The sequence below is a fragment of the Rhynchophorus ferrugineus genome, unplaced genomic scaffold, assembly GCF_030347505.1.
Source record: "Rhynchophorus ferrugineus isolate W39M unplaced genomic scaffold, kcgeb_rfMv2 rfM12, whole genome shotgun sequence".
In the NCBI taxonomy this organism is placed as follows: domain Eukaryota; kingdom Metazoa; phylum Arthropoda; class Insecta; order Coleoptera; family Curculionidae; genus Rhynchophorus; species Rhynchophorus ferrugineus.
The window spans coordinates 52045-75001 of NW_027472591.1; the positions used below are offsets into that span (position 1 = coordinate 52045).

General features: G+C 37.6%; 1 protein-coding gene across 1 annotated transcript; it reads right to left on the reverse strand.

Moving 5' to 3' along the window:
• Nucleotides 1-716: 716 nt before the first annotated feature.
• LOC143205559 (homeobox protein Hox-B4-like) lies at nt 717-3100 on the reverse strand. Its single transcript, XM_076418711.1, has 2 exons — nt 3067-3100; nt 717-1129 (listed from the first exon to the last, which is right to left on the reverse strand). The coding sequence occupies exons 1-2, from the start codon at nt 3098-3100 to the stop codon at nt 717-719; spliced, it is 447 nt and encodes a 148-aa protein (XP_076274826.1).
• Between the last annotated feature and the right edge of the window lie 19857 nt (nt 3101-22957).

A 22957-nucleotide genomic window follows, 5' to 3' on the forward strand; every position in this document is an offset into this window, starting at 1 on the left:
CGAATTTCAAAATACTAGTTTGAATATTATATTAAACACTAGCAATCACCTAATATCTATTTATTGCTAACTTTGAGTTACTATTTATTGTTGAAACTATTTTAATATTTCTAATGCCGACGAATTCGCAAGCTTATAATAAAAGCATTGAATTATTTGAGGCAGCCGTATTACCACTTTATTAACTTCATAATTACAAACAAATGACTGAAACTCAATGCAAAGGACAGCAACACTAAGGTAGCATTAACTTTCTTTTTTTTCCATTCTAGCATTATCCTGAGACTTTTCTTAAGCACACGTAAGAGTTTACACTAAAACCTAGCATCCTGCTTATAATTCCATGATATTAGGGTAGATAAGTATATTTGTAAATACATTTGTATTAATTTATATGGAATTAGTTCATATCAAGCAAAATTATATTAGGATACATGTATGTGATTTAAGATAAATCGTCTGAAAATGTGGACGCGTTATGCAAGAATACGAGCAGAAAATTAATTTAACTAAATTAATGCATTTGAAAAAGCATGAACATGTATTCCTTATTTGTACTGATCTTTAGAGATTGGTATATTCAAATACATATGGCGGGCACATGCTGTCATATATGTTACTAAGCCATTGCTGTTGCTCCAATTCATCATTTGGTGACGAATTTTCGGCATTCGACACAAAATCGTCAGATATAGGAACACTTGAATGTCGATCGCTCAGCAATTCTGTCTAGAGCCTGTTGCTAAACGGCACAAATGAGTGCTAATTTGTAAATTGCTCTTGAAGTTTGGGGTCGCCAAAGTGTCGCTATTGGCGATTTGAAGATTCTTCCGCTTCAAGTGGCTTTTCTGAAACCAGATCTTGATACGCAGTTCAGACACATTTAGACGTCGTGCTAAATTGACCTTCTTCATGTTCCCTATGTAGGGATGATTTTGAAACTCCTCTTCTAAGCATTGTAGCAGGTGCTTCGGAAAATATATACTTCTCTTTCGTTTGGCGGAAGGCTCCTGGCCATCGGAATCTACAGAAGTAGATGAGCTTGGAATGGTAATGTCTTCCACTTTATCACGGAAGACGACAAAATTTTTAATAACGATATCCGTCTCAGTCAATTTGGTAAACTTCACTAACGAATTATAGCATCGACACTACAATGGGTACTAAATGTGAACCTTTAGAATACAGGTCTATATATGTTATAAGGGCTACAAAGTCTATTTAGCCCAGTATGGTAACGAACCAATCAGATGTCTTCGTACCGCAACTTAGCTACGCCTCTTTATATCAATAATAAAGTTTTAATTTGAAATAATTGTTTAGTTTCTTAATGTATTAATTAAACTTTATTTAGTAACAATTTTTGTTAATTATATATTATTATTCTGTGTAGGACAATATTCGACCAAAATAATAATAGTATTATAATAGATGTTACATATCCAATAAATAATTTGTTAACAAATATTATTAGAAGATAAGCCCTATCCTATATCCCATTGAGAACCGATGTATTATATCTCTTCTATGATTGGCTACCTATTACCAATGCGAACAACCTATTGAGCTAAACTATGTTCTAAAATTCCCAGGAACAAGCATTCTTATGTAATTGAACCCAAGATTCTAAAGAGTATTTTATACTGTTGATGTTAATTTTAATATCATAACATTTAATGTCGTTAACTTTTTAAAATTATATTATATTAATAATTATGTTAAACCTAACTGTAATAATTTTGTCAAACGCTAGGTTATCATTAACAGAATATTGCACTATAATTGATTATAACTGAAAACCGCTAATATTTAATATTATTTTCCCTTTGTTGTTTGTTTAGTTGCTTTTGCAATTAGCCGAAATTAACTAGCTTAATCCAGTCTTTTCTATAAAAGATATCAAAGCTATGAGATGCGAATTTTAAGATATCATATCAACGCCAGAAATAACCTGATATTTATTCATTACTAACTATGAGTTACTATTTATTCTTGAAACTATTTATCTAATACCGACGAATTTGCAAACTTTAACTATAGTATTAAATTATTTGAGGCAGCCCTGTTACTACTGTATTAACATAATAATTATATATAAAGGATTGAAATTCAATGCAAAGGATACTAACACTAACGTAGCATTAACATTTTTTATTTTATATTCAAGCATTATCTTGAGGCTTCAGTTAAGCATACGTAAGGATTTATATCGAAATCTAGCGTCCTGCTTATAATACCATGATATTAGAGTAGATAAGTATGTATGTATATACAAATGTATTAATTTATATCAAGGACTCATCTCATATCAAGCAAGATTATGTTAAGATACATGAATGTAGTTTAATATACATCGTCTGCAAATGTAGATGCATTATGCAATAATATGAGCAGTAAAACTAATTTAATTAAATTATGCATTTGAAGAAGCATGAACATTTTATCTTAAATTACATACATGTATCCTAATATAATTTTGCTTGATATGAACTAATTCCATATAAATTAACACAAATGTATTTACAAATATACTTATCTACCCTAATATCATGGAATTAGAAGCAGGACGCTAGGTTTTAGTGTAAACTCTTACGTGTGCTTAAGAGAAGTCTCAGGATAATGCTAGAATAGAAAAAAAAAGAAAGTTAATGCTACGTTAGTGTTGCTGTCCTTTGCATTGAGTTTCAGTCATTTATTTGTAATTATGAAGTTAATAAAGTGGTAACACGGCTGCCTCAAATAATTTAATGCTTTTATTAGAAGCTTGCGAATTCGTTGGCATTAGAAATATTAAAATAGTTTCAACAATAAATAGTAACTCAAAGTTAGCAATAAATAGATATTAGGTGATTGCTAGTGTTCAATATAATATTCAAACTAATATTTTGAAATTCGAACTCAAAGCTTTGATATCTTTTATAGAACCGACTGGGTTAACCCAAATACTGTCGGCTAATTACAAGGCAACTAAACAATCAACAAAGGGAAAATAATATTGAATATCAGCAGTTTTCAGTTACACAGTTAACAGATTATGGTACTATTTACACTCTTGGGATTAATTACATAAGGATGTTTGTTCCTGCGAATTCGAATACATAATTAAAGGAGAGATATAATAAATCGGCTCTCAATCTGATTTAATACAGAGTTTTTGTTCTATTAATATGTGCTAACAATATGTTTATTGGATATTTAACATCGAGTATCATGCTATTATTATTTTGGTGAGTATTGTCCTAAACAGTAGAATCATACATAATTAACTAAAGTTGTTACTAAATAAAATTTAATTAACACATTAAGCAACTAAACTATTATTTCAAATTAAATCTTTATTACTGATATTAAGAGGCGGAGCTATGGTGAGGTACCAAAACATCTGATTGGTTCGGTATCATACTGGACTAAATAGGCTTTGTAGCCCTTATAACATATATAGACCTGTATTCTAAAGGTTTACATTTAGTACCCATTGTAGTGTCGATAGTAAAAGTCGTTAGTGAAGTTTACCAAAAGGACTGAAATGGATTTCGATATAAGGAAATTTCCTCTGTTCCATGACAGAGAGGAACAGTAGAATGTGATGTTAATGAATGTTTCCATTCCAAGCTCATTTGCTTCTGTAGATTTTCATGGATTGAGACCAGCTGCAATGCTTAGAAGAGGAATTTCAAAATGATCCCTACATAGGGAACATTAAATTCAAAGCTCATCTGCTTGTGTAGACTCTCATGGCCAGGACAAACGAATGAGAAGTATACATTTTTCGAAGCACTTGCTGCAATGCTTAGAAGAGGAGTTTCAAAATGATACCTACATAGGGAACATGAAAAAGGTCAATTTAGCACGACGTCTAAATGTGTCTCAACAGCGTATCATGATATGGATTCAGAACAGGCACAGGGAGCGGAAGAATCTTCAAATCGCCAATGGCGACCCCAATAATTCAAGAGCAAGTTACAAATTAGCACTCATTTGTGCCTTTTACCATCAGGCACCAGACAGAACTGCTGAGCGATCAACAAAATTCAAGTGTACCTTTATCTAACTCTAACAATAGTGGCAAAGTAACATGTATGGCAGCATGTGCCCGCCATATGTATTCAAATATACCAATCTCTAAAAGTCAGTACAAGTAATTAACATGTGTTCATGCTTTTTCAAAAGCATAACTTAATTAAATTAATATTACTGCTCATATTCTTGCATTATGCCTCTACATTTTCAGACAATTTATCTTAAATGACATGCATGTATCTTAATATCTATATAAATTAATGCATGAATATATATATATTGTAATATATATATATATATATATATATATATATATATATATATATATATATATATATATATATATATATATTACAATTTTAATGCATGTATTGCAATTTTGCTTGGTATGAACAAAGTCCATATAAATTAATACATATGTGTATACTATATATAATCGTTACTACGTTAGTGCTGGTGTCCTTTCCTAACATTTATAGACCTGTATTCTAAAGGTTTATATTACATTACAGGGAATTTCTCATCTTCCATGATAAAGTGGAAGACGTTACCGTTCCAAGCTCATCTGCTTCTGTAGACTACCATGGCCAGGAGCCTTCCGCCAAACGAAAGAGAAGTATACATTTTTGGAAGCACCTGCTGCGATGCTTAGAAGAGGAGTTTCAAAATGATCCCTACATAGGGAACATGAAAAAGGTCAATTTAGCACGACGTCTAAATGTGTCTGAACAGCGTATCAATATCTGGTTTCAGAACAGGCACAGGAAGCGGAAGAATCTTCAAATCGCCAATAGCGACACTTTTCGACCCCACCAATTCAATAGCAAGTTACAAATTAGCACTCATTTGTGCCTTTTACCAATAGGCTCCAGACAGAACTGCTGAGCGATCAACAAAATTCAAGTGTACCTCTATCTAACAGTTTTGTGGGGAATCCTGACAATTCATCACTAAATGATGATTTGGGACAACAATAGTGGCAAAGTAACAAGTACGGCAGCATGTGCCCGCCATATGTATTTAAATATACCAATCCCTAAAAATCTGTACAAATAAGGAATATATGTTCATGCTTTTTCAAAAGCATAATTTGGTTAAATTAATATTACTGTTCATATTCTTGCATAATGTCTCTACATTTTGAGACGATTTATCTTGAATCACATTAATGTATATATATATATATATATATATATATATATATATATATATATATATATATATATATATATATATATATATACATATATATATACTCGGCATGCTAATTACGTTGCCGATTGCCAAATTGCATTATCTCTTATAGTTTCCGAGATATGGACTATCCACATTTTACAATATTGGCTCTGCTTCTAACTTGGGTCAAAATTGTAAAATGGCCTTATGAATTAGCGATTTCGTTGTAATTCACATTCCAAGTAATATTCGGCATGCTAATAACGTTGCCGATTGCCAAATTGCATTATCTCTTATAGTTTCCGAGATATTGACTATCGACATCTTACAATATTGGCTCTGCTTCTAACTTGGGCCAGAATTGTAAAATGGTCTTATGAATTAGCGATTTCGTTGTAATTCACATTCCAAGTAATATTCGACATGCTAATAACGTTGCCGATTGCCAAATTGCATTATCTCTTATAGTTTCCGAGATATGGACTATCGACATCTTACAATATTGGCTCTGCTTCTAACTTGGGCCAGAATTGTAAAATGGCCTTATGAATTAGCGATTTCGTTGTAATTCACATTAAAAGTAGTATTCGGCATGCTAATTACGTTGCCGATTGCCAAATTGCATTATCTCTTATAGTTTCCGAGATATAGACTATCGACATCTTACAATATTGGCTCTGCTTCTAACTTGGGTCAAAATTGTAAAATGGCCTTATGAATTAGCGATTTCGTTGTAATTCACATTAAAAGTAGTATTCGGCATGCTAATTACGTTGCCGATTGCCAAATTGCATTATCTCTTATAGTTTCCGAGATATAGACTATCGACATCTTACAATATTGGCTCTGCTTCTAACTTGGGTCAAAATTGTAAAATGGCCTTATGAATTAGCGATTTCGTTGTAATTCACATTACAAGTAATATTCGACATGCTAATATTGTTGCCGATTGCCAAATTGCATTATTTCTTATAGTTTCCGAGATATGGACTATCGACATCTTACAATATTGGCTCTGCTTCTAACTTGGGTCAAAATTGTAAAATGGCCTTATGAATTAGCGATTTCGTTGTAATTCACATTAAAAGTAGTATTCGGCATGCTAATTACGTTGCCGATTGCCAAATTGCATTATCTCTTATAGTTTCCGAGATATGGACTATCGACATCTTACAATATTGGCTCTGCTTCTAACTTGGGTCAAAATTGTAAAATGGCCTTATGAATTAGCGATTTCGTTGTAGTTCACATTCCAAGTAATATTCGACATGCTAATAACGTTGCTGATTGCCAAATTGCATTATCTCTTATAGTTTCCGAGATATGGACTATCGACATCTTACAATATTGGCTCTGCTTCTAACTTGGGTCAAAATTGTAAAATGGCCTTATGAATTAGCGATTTCGTTGTAATTCACATTAAAAGTAGTATTCGGCATGCTAATTACGTTGCCGATTGCCAAATTGCATTATCTCTTATAGTTTCCGAGATATAGACTATCGACATTTTACAATATTGGCTCTGCTTCTAACTTGGGCCAGAATTGTAAAATGGCCTTATGAATTAGCGATTTCGTTGTAATTCACATTCCAAGTAATATTCGACATGCTAATAACGTTGCCGATTGCCAAATTGCATTATCTCTTATAGTTTCCGAGATATGGACTATCGACATCTTACAATATTGGCTCTGCTTCTAACTTGGGTCAAAATTGTAAAATGGCCTTATGAATTAGCGATTTCGTTGTAATTCACATTAAAAGTAGTATTCGGCATGCTAATTACGTTGCCGATTGCCAAATTGCATTATCTCTTATAGTTTCCGAGATATAGACTATCGACATTTTACAATATTGGCTCTGCTTCTAACTTGGGTCAAAATTGTAAAATGGCCTTATGAATTAGCGATTTCGTTGTAATTCACATTCCAAGTAATATTCGGCATGCTAATAACGTTGCCGATTGCCAAATTGCATTATCTCTTATAGTTTTCGAGATATGGACTATCGACATCTTACAATATTGGCTCTGCTTCTAACATGGGCCAGAGTTGTAAAATGGTCTTATGAATTAGCGATTTCGTTGTAATTCACATTCCAAGTAATATTCGACATGCTAATAACGTTGCCGATTGCCAAATTGCATTATCTCTTATAGTTTTCGAGATATGGACTATCGACATCTTACAATATTGGCTCTGCTTCTAACTTGGGCCAGAATTGTAAAATGGCCTTATGAATTAGCGATTTCGTTGTAATTCACATTCCAAGTAATATTCGACATGCTAATAACGTTGCCGATTGCCAAATTGCATTATCTCTTATAGTTTTCGAGATATGGACTATCAACATCTTACAATATTGGCTCTGCTTCTAACTTGGGTCAAAATTGTAAAATGGTCTTAAGAATTGGCGATTTCGCTCCAATTCACATTCCAAGTAATATTCGGCATGCTAATTACGTAGCCGATTGCCAAATTGCATTATCATTTAGAGTTTCCGAGATATGGATTATAGACAACTTGCAATATTGGCTCTGCTTCTACCTTTGGCCAGAATTGTAAAATGGTCTTATGAATTAGCGATTTCGTTGTAATTCACATTCCAAGTAATATTCGACATGCTAATAACGTTGCCGATTGCCAAATTGCATTATCTGTTATAGTTTCCGAGATATGGACTATCGACATTTTACAATATTGGCTCTGCTTCTAACTTGGGTCAAAATTGTAAAATGGTCTTAAGAATTGGCGATTTCGCTCCAATTCACATTCCAAGTAATATTCGGCATGCTAATTACGTAGCCGATTGCCAAATTGCATTATCACTTAGAGTTTCCGAGATATGGACTATCGACAACTTGCAATATTGGCTCTGCTTTTACCTTTGGCCAGAATTGTAAAATGGTCTTATGAATTAGCGATTTCGTTGTAATTCACATTCCAAGTAATATTCGCCATGCCAATTACGTTGCATTATGCCTCTACATTTTCAGACAATTTATCTTAAATGACATGCATGTATCTTAAAATAATTTTGCTTGATATGAATAAAGTCCATATAAATATCTATATAAATTAGTGCATGAATATATATATATATATATATATATATATATATATATATATATTATATATATATATATATATATATATATATATATATATATATATATATATATATATATATATATATATATTACAATTTTAATGCATGTATTGCAATTTTGCTTGGTATGAACAAAGTCCATATAAATTAATACATATGTGTATACTATATATAATCGTTACTACGTTAGTGCTGGTGTCCTTTCCTAACATTTATAGACCTGTATTCTAAAGGTTATTATTAAGACCATTTTACAATTTTGACCCAAGTTAGAAGCAGAGCCAATATTGTAAAATGTCGATAGTCCATATCTCGGAAACTATAAGAGATAATGCAATTTCGCAATCGGCGACGTTATTAGCATGCCGAATATTTCTTGGAATGTGAATTACAACGAAATCGCTAATTCATAAGGCCATTTTACAATTCTGGCCCAAGTTAGAAGCAGAGCCAATATTGCAAGATGATGATTATAGACCTGTATTCTAAAGGTTTATATTACATTACAGGGAATTTCTCATCTTCCATGATAAAGTGGAAGACGTTACCGTTCCAAGCTCATCTGCTTCTGTAGACTACCATGGCCAGGAGCCTTCCGCCAAACGAAAGAGAAGTATACATTTTTCGAAGCACCTGCTGCGATGCTTAGAAGAGGAGTTTCAAAATGATCCCTACATAGGGAACATGAAAAAGGTCAATTTAGCACGACGTCTAAATGTGTCTCAACAGCGTATCATGATATGGATTCAGAACAGGCACAGGGAGCGGAAGAATCTTCAAATCGCCAATGGCGACCCCAATAATTCAAGAGCAAGTTACAAATTAGCACTCATTTGTGCCTTTTACCAAGAGGCATCAGACAGAACTGCTGAGCGATCAACAAAATTCAAGTGTACCTTTATCTAACTCTAACAATAGTGGCAAAGTAACATGTATGGCAGCATGTGCCCGCCATATGTATTCAAATATACCAATCTCTAAAAGTCATTACAAGTAATTAACATGTGTTCATGCTTTTTCAAAAGCATAACTTAGTTAAATTAATATTACTGCTCATATTCTTGCATTATGCCTCTACATTTTCAGACAATTTATCTTAAATGACATGCATGTATCTTAAAATAATTTTGCTTGATATGAATCAAGTCTATATAAATATCTATATAAATTAATGCATGAATATATATATATATATATATATATATATATATATATATATATATATATATAAATATATATTGTAATATATATATATATATATATATATATATATATATATATATTACAATTTTAATGCATGTATTGCAATTTTGCTTGGTATGAACAAAGTCCATATAAATTAATACATATGTGTATACTATATATAATCGTTACTACGTTAGTGCTGGTGTCCTTTCCTAACATTTATAGGCCTGTAATCTAAAGGTTTATATTACATTACAGGGAATTTCTCATCTTCCATGATAAAGTTGAAGACGTTACCGTTCCAAGCTCATCTGCTTCTGTAGACTACCATGGCCAGGAGCCTTCCGCCAAACGAAAGAGAAGTATACATTTTTGGAAGCACCTGCTGCGATGCTTAGAAGAGGAGTTTCAAAATGATCCCTACATAGGGAACATGAAAAAGGTCAATTTAGCACGACGTCTAAATGTGTCTGAACAGCGTATCAATATCTGGTTTCAGAACAGGCACAGGAAGCGGAAGAATCTTCAAATCGCCAATAGCGACACTTTTCGACCCCACCAATTCAATAGCAAGTTACAAATTAGCACTCATTTGTGCCTTTTACCAATAGGCTCCAGACAGAACTGCTGAGCGATCAACAAAATTCAAGTGTACCTCTATCTAACAGTTTTGTGGGGAATCCTGACAATTCATCACTAAATGATGATTTGGGACAACAATAGTGGCAAAGTAACAAGTACGGCAGCATGTGCCCGCCATATGTATTTAAATATACCAATCCCTAAAAATCTGTACAAATAAGGAATATATGTTCATGCTTTTTCAAAAGCATAATTTGGTTAAATTAATATTACTGTTCATATTCTTGCATAATGTATCTACATTTTGAGACGATTTATCTTGAATCACATTCATGTATATATATATATATATATATATATATATATATATATATATATATATATATATATATATATATATATATGTATATATATATATATATATATACTCGGCATGCTAATTACGTTGCCGATTGCCAAATTGCATTATCTCTTATAGTTTCCGAGATATGGACTATCCACATTTTACAATATTGGCTCTGCTTCTAACTTGGGTCAAAATTGTAAAATGGCCTTATGAATTAGCGATTTCGTTGTAATTCACATTCCAAGTAATATTCGACATGCTAATAACGTTGCCGATTGCCAAATTGCATTATCTCTTATAGTTTCCGAGATATGGACTATCGACATCTTACAATATTGGCTCTGCTTCTAACTTGGGCCAGAATTGTAAAATGGTCTTATGAATTAGCGATTTCGTTGTAATTCACATTCCAAGTAATATTCGACATGCTAATAACGTTGCCGATTGCCAAATTGCATTATCTCTTATAGTTTCCGAGATATGGACTATCGACATCTTACAATATTGGCTCTGCTTCCAACTTGGGCCAGAATTGTAAAATGGCCTTATGAATTAGCGATTTCGTTGTAATTCACATTAAAAGTAGTATTCGGCATGCTAATTACGTTGCCGATTGCCAAATTGCATTATCTCTTATAGTTTCCGAGATATAGACTATCGACATTTTACAATATTGGCTCTGCTTCTAACTTGGGTCAAAATTGTAAAATGGCCTTATGAATTAGCGATTTCGTTGTAATTCACATTCCAAGTAATATTCGACATGCTAATAACGTTGCCGATTGCCAAATTGCATTATCTCTTATAGTTTCCGAGATATGGACTATCGACATCTTACAATATTGGCTCTGCTTCTAACTTGGGTCAAAATTGTAAAATGGCCTTATGAATTAGCGATTTCGTTGTAATTCACATTAAAAGTAGTATTCGGCATGCTAATTACGTTGCCGTTTGCCAAATTGCATTATCTCTTATAGTTTCCGAGATATAGACTATCGACATTTTACAATATTGGCTCTGCTTCTAACTTGGGCCAGAATTGTAAAATGGCCTTATGAATTAGCGATTTCGTTGTAATTCACATTCCAAGTAATATTCGACATGCTAATAACGTTGCCGATTGCCAAATTGCATTATCTCTTATAGTTTCCGAGATATGGACTATCGACATCTTACAATATTGGCTCTGCTTTTAACTTGGGTCAAAATTGTAAAATGGCCTTATGAATTAGCGATTTCGTTGTAATTCACATTAAAAGTAGTATTCGGCATGCTAATTACGTTGCCGATTGCCAAATTGCAATATCTCTTATAGTTTCCGAGATATAGACTATCGACATTTTACAATATTGGCTCTGCTTCTAACTTGGGTCAAAATTGTAAAATGGCCTTATGAATTAGCGATTTCGTTGTAATTCACATTCCAAGTAATATTCGGCATGCTAATAACGTTGCCGATTGCCAAATTGCATTATCTCTTATAGTTTCCGAGATATGGACTATCGACATCTTACAATATTGGCTCTGCTTCTAACTTGGGCCAGAATTGTAAAATGGTCTTATGAATTAGCGATTTCGTTGTAATTCACATTCCAAGTAATATTCGACATGCTAATAACGTTGCCGATTGCCAAATTGCATTATCTCTTATAGTTTTCGAGATATGGACTATCGACATCTTACAATATTGGCTCTGCTTCTAACTTGGGCCAGAATTGTAAAATGGTCTTATGAATTAGCGATTTCGCTCCAATTCACATTCCAAGTAATATTCGGCATGCTAATTACGTAGCCGATTGCCAAATTGCATTATCACTTAGAGTTTCCGAGATATGGACTATCGACAACTTGCAATATTGGCTCTGCTTTTACCTTTGGCCAGAATTGTAAAATTGTCTTATGAATTAGCGATTTCGTTGTAATTCACATTCCAAGTAATATTCGCCATGCCAATTATGTTGCATTATGCCTCTACATTTTCAGACAATTTATCTTAAATGACATGCATGTATCTTAAAATAATTTTGCTTGATATGAATAAAGTCCATATAAATATCTATATAAATTAGTGCATGAATATATATATATATATATATGTATATATATATATATATATATATATATATATATATAAATATATATATATATATATATATATATATATGTATATATATATATATATATAAATATATATATATATATATATATATATATATATATATATATATATATATATATATATATTACAATTTTAATGCATGTATTGCAATTTTGCTTGGTATGAACAAAGTCCATATAAATTAATACATATGTGTATACTATATATAATCGTTACTACGTTAGTGCTGGTGTCCTTTCCTAACATTTATAGACCTGTATTCTAAAGGTTATTATTAAGACCATTTTACAATTTTGATCCAAGTTAGAAGCAGAGCCAATATTGTAAAATGTCGATAGTCCATATCTCGGAAACTATAAGAGATAATGCAATTTCGCAATCGGCGACGTTATTAGCATGCCGAATATTTCTTGGAATGTGAATTACAACGAAATCGCTAATTCATAAGGCCATTTTACAATTCTGGCCCAAGTTAGAAGCAGAGCCAATATTGCAAGATGATGATTATAGACCTGTATTCTAAAGGTTTATATTACATTACAGGGAATTTCTCATCTTCCATGATAAAGTGGAAGACGTTACCGTTCCAAGCTCATCTGCTTCTGTAGACTACCATGGCCAGGAGCCTTCCGCCAAACGAAAGAGAAGTATACATTTTTCGAAGCACCTGCTGCGATGCTTAGAAGAGGAGTTTCAAAATGATCCCTACATAGGGAACATGAAAAAGGTCAATTTAGCACGACGTCTAAATGTGTCTGAACAGCGTATCAATATCTGGTTTCAGAACAGGCACAGGAAGCGGAAGAATCTTCAAATCGCCAATAGCGACACTTTTCGACCCCACCAATTCAATAGCAAGTTACAAATTAGTACTCATTTGTGCCTTTTACCAACAGGCTCCAGACAGAACTGCTGAGCGATCAACAAAATTCAAGTGTACCTCTATCTAACAGTTTTGTGGGGAATCCTGACAATTCATCACTAAATGATGATTTGGGACAACAATAGTATATAGTATATATAGTATATATATATATATATATATATATATATATATATATATATATATATATATATATATATATATATATATATATATATATATATATATATATATATATATATATATATATATACATGAATGTGATTCAAGATAAATCGTCTCAAAATGTAGAGACATTATGCAAGAATATGAACAGTAATATTAATTTAACCAAATTATGCTTTTGAAAAAGCATGAACATATATTCCTTATTTGTACAGATTTTTAGGGATTGGTATATTTAAATACATATGGCGGGCACACGCTGCCGTACTTGTTACTTTGCCACTATTGTTATATATATATACATGAATGTGATTCAAGATAAATCGTCTTAAAATGTAGAGACATTATGCAAGAATATGAACAGTAATATTAATTTAACCAAATTATGCTTTTGAAAAAGCATGAATATATATATATATATAATTATGAAGTTAATTTAATACTTTTAGTAGAAGTTTGCCAATTCGTTGGTATTAGAAATATTAAAATAGCTTCAACAATAAGTAGGAATTCAAGGTTAGGAATGAATATATATTAGGTTATTGCTGGTGTTTCATATAATACCCTAAAATTCATATCTGAAAGCTTTGATATTTTATATATATATTTTATAGAACGGACTGGGTTAACTAGTTAGTGTCGGCTAATTACAAAAGCAGCTAAATAAACAAAAAAGGTAAGATAATAATGAATATTAGCGGTTTTCAGTTATAATCAATTATAGGGCAATACTCTGTTAAAGATAACCGAGCGTTTGACAATATTGTTAAAAATATGTTTAACATAATTGTTAATACAATATAATTTTAATAAGCTAACGACGTAAAATGTTATGATATATATTGTGTGAGGAACTCGTGTTTTTTCGAGATCCGAACATTCTTCAGGAGCTCGTTTGGTATGCGGTTTTCCTCTTCTGCCTTCCTGTTTCTCATTTTCGCTATAACCCATTCTATTTTTCCTTCGGTTATTTCTTCCTCGCCTGTCTCCGTGCCCGGCCATTCATCGCTCATGACCGCGCTTATGACTTCGCGATTTCGCTCTGTTTCCTCCAGGTCCATTGTTGTGTGGTATTTGACCACTCTTCGTTTTCCGTCCGCTTCTCTTGCCTCCGGGGTTGCGTCTTCAGGCGATGCTACCACTTTGCCTCTTCTTATACCCATTCTTCTGTTGGCTTCCCACTCCCCGTTTCACGAGTTTGTTTCCACCGGGTTGTTAATTGCCTGTCTGTCGTGCTCGGATTTCTTCTCACGTATCAATTATTGATACTTTTTCTTGCGTTCGTTGAACTCGTTCACCATTTGTTGGTTGGTCGAATTATTTCTTATTTTTCTCTTGGTATCTGTTCATTCCAGCGGAGAGTTCGTCTAATTTTTTATTGCGGCCTCACCTGGTTCCTCGTAGATGTTTGTGATCAGGACGTCGTCTATCGCAATTGTTGTCACGTTTTTTGTTAACAACTCCTCTATCAGTAGAGGCAGGATTTCTTCTCTGGTCCAGATTTATATTTTGATTTGAGGTTTGTGTTTGTGATTGTTTGTGTCATGATTTTCCAACCTTCTCATGCCTGTGTTCTTGGCGTTGGTTTCTGGATTAGGACTATCTATAATTCTTTCCTTGCCGCTTTTTCGATGGTTGCACTGATTCCTTTTCCCGCGTTGACATGTAGGACATTCATTACCGTCCGTAGTTGGTACTATATTTTACATTACCCTACTGTTTTTTGTTCACTGGGCATTGGAAGTCAGTGGCCCTGTGGTCGGTTTCCGCATTTGCACCTGCCTTTATGCAGTTCATGCAGCTCTTTTTCGTGGTTTTGCACGTCTTTCCTTGCTTGTGTATCCCACCGCACATGTAGCAGGTGAGTTCCTTGGTCCTGTATTTCTTCGCCGTGTGGCCAAACTTGCAGCAGCTGTAGCACTGCACGGGTTCGTCATGCTCTGTAATGGGCCATCATGTCTACCGTGATGCGGCCCTGGTTTTCTCCATTAAAGGTACATATTTTCCTTGATTGTCCTTCTTTGTTTGGTCCCGGAGTGCTGTTCAGATGCACTCATTTTCTATAATAATGTCAGCGAGAAGTTCTTCGCTTTTCGTTTCTTTTATTTTCCCACCGATTTTGATTCTGGGGTCTCTCTTGGCTCCTTCATTGATATATGCGTTTCCTATTTTCTTTATTCTTCCCGAGAGCCTTTTCCTGTGCTCCTCCTGTGTGAGGGTGGTTTCGTCAGACTTTCTTGTCACCAGTTTTTCTAGTCTGACCATCCTACCCTCCCACTTCTTATCCATGTTATCCATCTTTTTTTGATGGTCTCCTTCATGTCATGTCGTTAGAAGCCCCTTCTGTAGTCCTTTTGATGTTCAATTCCATGAACATTACAAAAATTATTTTTAGTTGTAGGTCCATCTTCTGCCCTACTACTTTGGCATCAGCTTTCGTGAAGGCCAGTTTCTTGGATGGCGGGTTTTTCCGCGTTACCAAGTGTCTCATTTTTTTTGGCCTGCCTCTTTGATAGATCTACCAGAAATTTGGTTGTCATCTCCTTGAGCTCCTTATCTTTTTGCTCCTCTGCTACGTCGGTCTTTTACACGGATTATCTTTCATCCGTTTTTTTTTGACCTGGTTCTCCTTGGCTTTTCGTCGCTCGGCTCTTTTGCTGCCCTAATTTTTGTTTGGGTTGGGTTATTAAACCAGTTCTCCTCCTTTATAGCCGACAAATTACCTCCGCGGTCGCTTTTACTTTGTCGCGCTTGTCTTCTTTTGAGGCCACTGTGACCTACTTCCCGTTGCTTTGTTACGTCACGCACTCTATCCCCAAAGAGATGTCATGCGGTATACAATAAGCAGAACCGTTTAACGTGGGGCGTATTTGCGGCACGCATTCTATCCCCGAAGGGTCATCACTCGTTATACAATAGGCCAAGCCGTTAAGCGTGGGGCGCATATGCGACACGCACTCTATACCCGTAGGGTCTTCATCCGTAGATATACAATAGGCCTAACCGTTAAATGTGAGGCGTATTTGCGACACTCCCTCTATTAACAAAGGGTCGTTATCCAGTATAAAATAGGCAGAACCGTTAAACGTGGGGCATATTTGCGGCATGCACTCTATTCCCGAAGGGTCGTAATCCGGTATACAATAGGCCCAACCGCTAATCATGGGGCGTATTTACGTCACGCACTCTATCCCCGGAGGGTTGCCATCCGGTTAAAATAGGCAGAACCGTTAAACGTGAGGCGTATCAGCGTCGCTAATCCTATCCCCGAAGGGTCGTCATACGATATACAATAGGCCGAACCGTTAAACCTGGGGCGTATTTACTTCACGCACTCTATCCTCAAATGTTCGTCATGCGGTATACAACAGGCAAAACCGTTAAACGTGGGGCCTATTTGCGTCATTAATGCTATCCCCGAAAGGTCGTGATCCGGTATACAATAGACCAAACAATTAAACGTGGGGCTTATTTGCGACACGCATTCTATCCCCTAAGAGTCGTCATCTGGTATACAATAGGCCGAACCGTTAAACGTGGGGCGTATTTGTGTCACGTCCTAGATCCCCAAAAGGTCGTCATGCGGTATACAACAGGCAGAACGGTTAAACGTGGGTCCTATTTGCGTCACTACCATTATTCCGAAGGGTCGCCATCCGGTATACAATAGACCAAGCAGTTAATTGTTTGACATATTTCCCGCACGCACTCTATCTCCGACTGGTCGTCTTCCAGTATACAATGGGCCAAACCTTTAAACGTGGGGCGCACTTACGACAAGCATTCTATTCCCGAAGTTTCGTCATCCGGTATACAATAGGCAAAACCATTAAACGTGCGGCCTATTGACTCACTAACCCTATAACCGATGGGTGGACATCCGATATACAATAGACCGAACCGTTAAACCTGGGGCGTATTTGCGTGATGCACTTTATCCCCAAAGATTTGCCATACGGTATACAATAGGCAGAACCGCTAAACGTGGGGCGCATTTGCAGCACGCTCTCTATCCCCGAAGGGCCGTCATTCGTTATAAAATAGGCCAAATCCTTAAACGTCTGGCGCATTTGCGACACGCACTCTATCATTGAAGGATCGACATCCTTCACTCTATCCCCTAAGTGTCGTCATCTGGTATACAATAGGCAGAACAGTTAAACGTGGGGCGTATTTCTGTCACGTCCTAGATCCCCGAAGTGTCGTCATCCGGTACACAATAGGCAGAACCGTTAAACGCGGGGCGTATTTGCGTCACGTCCTTGATCCCCGAAGTGCCGTCATCCGTTATACCATAGGCAGAACTTTTAACCGTGAGGCGAAATTGCGGCACGTCCTCTATCACCGATGGGTCGTCATCCGGTATACAATAGGCAGACCCTTGAAACGTGGGGCGTATTTGCAGCACGCAATCTATCCCCGAATGTTCGTCATCCGTTATACAATAGGCCGAACCGATAAACGTGGGTCTTATTTGCGTCATGTCCTCTATACCAGAAGGGCCGTCATTCGGTATACAATAGGCCGCACTATTAAACGTGAGGCGTATTTGCGGCACGGAATCTCTCCCCGAAAGGTGGTACACAATAAGTCGAACCGCTAAACGTGGGGCGCATTTGTTGCATGCACTCTATCTCCGAAGATTCGTCATCTGGTATAATATAGGCAGAAACTTTAAAGGTTCGGCGTATTTGCCTCCTCGATCCCCGATGTGTCGTCATCGGGTATACAATAGGTGCAACCTTTAAATGTAGAACGTATATACGGCACATCCTCTGTTCCCGATGTGTCATCGTCCGGTTTACATTAGGCTAAACAGTTAAACGTGGGGCATATTTACGACACGCACTCTATCCCTGAAGTTGGATTATCTGGTATACAATATGCCGAACCATTAAGCGTGCGGCGTATTTGCTTCACTGACCCTATCCCCGAAGGGTCGTGATCTAGTATACAATAGGCCTGTTATTTTTTTTTTTTTGGCCTGGAACCAGGTAGGGGAATCCGGTTACGGATACCTGGTCGGGAAGGCCCGCAAGAATAAGCGAGTTGGACTGGTTATGTGGGGACTGCCTTTGGGCTACCCACTAAACCCCACCCTATCAGCTGATCCAATGACCCTAACTGATACTTCTTACTGTTAGTAAGGAGGGTGCCAGTAACCGGTAACACCGTTAAGAGGCACAAGTGTCAGGCAAGGACGTGGCGTCGTTATCACACCACGCAGCTTGCGGTACATGAGTTAATCGCTCGCCGGAGAAGGTCGAGACAATTAGGAGTTAGAGTTAGAGCACGACGGGGTAGTGTCGGCTGTGATAGAATAAGGCTACGAAGAGCCGAATGTGTTATTGGCCTAAAATATCGGCCAGCTCGGTAATACATCTATTGTCCGAGAGACGAAGAGTGGAGAAATATCTCGAGTAAACCTCGGATATAAAATCGTGAACTTGGCGGACGTCTGTTTCTCTATGAATTTGATTGTTCCTGGCGAACCATGGGGCATTGATAATTCTCCTGAAAATTTTGTTTTGAAACACTTGGAGACGTTCCACCTGGCTAGGTGAGATGTATTTTAGATAGACACTGGAGCCGTATAGAACGACTGATCGAACCAGCGTCTTGTACATTAGAGATTTTATAGATAAAGGAAGCCTGCTGGCTCTGTTGATAAGCGGGAACAGCAAATTAACAATAACTTGACCTTTATGGAGGGATTTTTGAATGTGGGAATTCCACCTAAATTTGCGATCGAAGACAAGACCAAGATAGGTAGCTTCTTCTGACCATGTGATTTCGGCGTTCTCGATTTTAAGACGCGAAATGCTCGGTGCAAAACGCTTCTTGTGGAAGAAGATAGCCTGGGTTTTCTCTGGGTTGACCTGCAACCTCCAAAAATGTAACCACTGAACCGTCTCATCGAGTTGTTTTTGGAGTCTGCTTCGGATGTGCGGTGCTACTCTTGAAGAAGCAAAGTAAGCAGTGTCGTCTGCGTAAAAAGCAGTCTTAACTTGTGGTCTCCTAGGGATATCTGAAAGAAAGATATTAAATAGAGCGGGTACCAGTGGGGAGCCTTGTGGAACTCCTGCGTCGATGGTTTTCCGGCTAGAGAGAATATCTTTAATCTTCACCTGGAACGATCGTCCTGACAGAAGTGATTTGATAAGAGCTGCTAGGTCATCAGGTAGACCTAATCGGATGCCTTTCGCTACTAAGCCTTCTTGCCAAACCTTGTCAAAGGCTTTGGTTATGTCCAAGAAGACCGCTCCAAGTCTTTCACGTCGGTTAAAAGCAGAGTTGATTTTTGCGGCCAGCCGATGGGCCTGATGAACGGCTGAATGTTTAGCGCGGAACCCGAATTGCTCATCTGGAATGATATTGTTTGTCTTCGTAAAATCATTGAGGGCATAAAGAATTGCTCTTTCAGCCAGCTTGGAAACGGAACTTAGTAGGCTGATAGGTCTGTAGTCAGAAGGTGATGACTTAGCTCCTTTTTTGGGGATAACTGCGATGAATGCATGTTTCCATGTGGATGGAAAGTGTTACAGCCTCAGAATGGCGTTGATGATATTACTTAGTTCAGCGAGCTGCTTGTAGGGAAGATTTTTTAGTTCGGCTATCGAAATATTATCGAAACCCGGGGCCTTCTTATTCCGAATCTTGCTGATCATTTGAGTGAGTATTTTAGGAGTGACTAGATAGTTTAAAAGATAACTCGGAGGCACTTGCGAACGAACGGAGTTGGAATTCCTAATGATTTCGTCGTTGTCAGGAGCGTTTATATTTGTAGCAGGAGGGAGGCGTTCCATTTGAGCCTCATAGGTTTTAGCGAGGAGCTCGGCCTTTTCGTGGTCGGTGACTGCAGAAGTTTCTGTCTCCGCTGACTTTAGGGGGGTATGAAGTTTTGCGCCTTCCCCACGAGGCTTTTAGAGAGTCGCCAGAAAGTTGCGGGGCCATCCAGTCCTTGGTCCGCTAGAAATGAGTTCCATTTCTCGGATCGCCAGGCTTTAATGGATTCCTTCACTTCTCGTTTTACTCTGTTGGCCTCCCTTTTGTCTGCCGAGTTGAGGGCGGTACGAGCTCTACGATAGAGACGATTTTTGAATCGGATCTGTGACTTGATGCCTTCAGGAACTGGCTCACTTTGAGAGTTTGAATAAGATGGAACTTCGAATGATGAATTGTGATAGGCGGACTGGATGTCTCGTGTTAGCTTCGACACGGCACGCTCGAGTTGGTCAGGTCGATCAATCTTCGGGATTGGACCGGATTCCAAGAGAATTTCCTGATATCTCTTCCAGTCGGTTTTCTTTCTGGCCTTGAAGCGAGGAATTTCGATTGCACAACAATCCCCGAGAGTTAATATAATCGGACGATGGTCCGAATGTAACTCGTCGAGAACTTGTACATCAGAAGGACGACTGATATTCTGGAGAATGAAAAAATCCAGAATGCGTGGAGTGCCCCGTTGTCCAATAGGGGTGATGGGTAGGCTCATCCGGCAGGGTGAGACCAAGCCCTAAGTTTGCACTCAGTGCTGCGATGTCGTTGCCTGCTCGATTTGCGCGCTCGCAATCCCACGTGGGATGATGAGCGTTGAAGTCTCCACCGATTATTTTTGAGATTGGGCTGTCAAAGAGCGTTTTGAAGGCAGACGAGTCATGTGTGGAGCATTTCCTGTACAGAGAGGTGATGACGATTGGACGATCCTGAGTTTCCACCTGGATAGAGGTGGGCTCGATATTTGGTGACGATACAATTGAAGGCAGAAGGTCGTGTTTAATTCCTTTTTTGACTAGGATAGCAGTTCCGCCACCGCGAGTTGTGATACGGTTATTCCTGTAAACCGTGTAGTTTTGAAGGGAAAAACGATGACAGGGTTTTAGGAGAATCTCCTGGATAAGTGCTATATCGATGCCTGAAGACGAAAGAACGAGTTCCAGCTCCACATTTTTATCGCGTAAGGCATTCCACGACATGATTTTAAGCACTTTGGAAGCAGCCATTTTGACGAGTAAACAACTGCTGAAAGCTAGATGGAAAGGGGGGGTTGCCGCTTAGGCGGCTATATTGGGAAATAATTGTTGGGATTGAATGAACTGCAGGATGCTGAGCATCTGCTGCAGTGTAAAGGTAGTTGGAAGACCCGCTAGCAGTGCAGAAGGTTGCATTGGGGCAGGGGCTGGGATATTGGCGGGAGCCGCCTGGTTGGAGGCCGCCGCTTTTGAGCTAACCTCCTTCCTCCCTGGTTGGTCCACGCAGAGTTTGTGTTGCCGGAGGCTTGTCTGGATTTGGTTGGTCTAAGATTCCTGGGAGTAGGTCGACAGCTACAGCCTGTGTAATTGGCTGTGTGTGGGTCCCCACAATTGCTGTATTTAGGTGGCTCATTGCGTTCCTTGGCGCACAAACGTGTTTCATTGTGTCCGGCGCATTTAACACACCGGGGAGGCGCTCTACAACGAGAGCTGGAATGGCCAAACAGCTGGCAGTTGTAGCACTGCACAGGCTGGCCGTTGTCTCGCTGGAGTTGGACCTTCACGATTGACAGGCCTATTTTGGTGAGATTAATGATGTTCCTTTCTTCGTTAGGAACAACGACCTGGATTATGGGAAGGTCTTCGCCTGATTTAAGTTTCCACCTTTGAAGAGATTTTGGGTGGAAACCTTGCGAAATAAGGTATTCTTTGGCTTCGTCAACCGTTACAATCGCTGGGATGTTGCGGATGATGACTCGTATTGCCCTTTCAGAAAGAGGGCAGAAGGAGTGAAATGCATATTTCCGGTCTTCAAGAAGCTTGGTCAGTTTGCGGAAGTCGTTCGAAGTTGGTACAAATAAGCGAGTTCCGTCCTTTCGGCTTAAAGTTGCAGTAATTTCTATTGAATTATCTTTCGCAGTTCTAAGGATTTCTGAGTATTTTTTTGTGTCACGAAGAACGATGGGTGGGATTTTTTCCTTTTTTGGAGCGGTGGTTGGATTTGGGTTCACCGAAAGAGTTGGCATAGGTAGTGAGGTAGGAGATTGTGAGAGATTTCTCGAAGTGTTTGGAACTGTGGTAGCTTGAGGCGAAGTATTTAGTGAATTAATAGCCTGGCTACTTACCTGAATAAGCTGGGTCGTCTTGACGGCCGCTGGTTTGGGCGTTGGCTAAGTAGCTGTCTCAGTTAGCGGCTTGGGGGACACTGATCTGACGGCATTTCTGGAGGTTGATTGTTGCGAGTTGGCCTTGGCTCTCTGCTAGATGGGTTGGGTAGACGGCTTGGCAACCGGTTTGGTTGCAGCTGCATGTCTAGCCTTATCGACGGCCTTCGACAGCTGACTTGGTTGTGGTGGGGTGATGGGGCCCCACCTCCTCTTTCCCACCTCGGTGAATCCATC

Excerpts from the sequence above, each read along its gene's own strand:
- LOC143205559 (XM_076418711.1), bottom strand. The coding sequence starts at position 3,100 with ATGTATTCGAATTCGCAGGAACAAACATCCTTAT. Across the intron at positions 1,130-3,066 it reads GCAGGAACAAACATCCTTAT|TGAAGTTTACCAAATTGACT; the intron begins GTAATTAATCCC and ends ATAATTCGTTAG.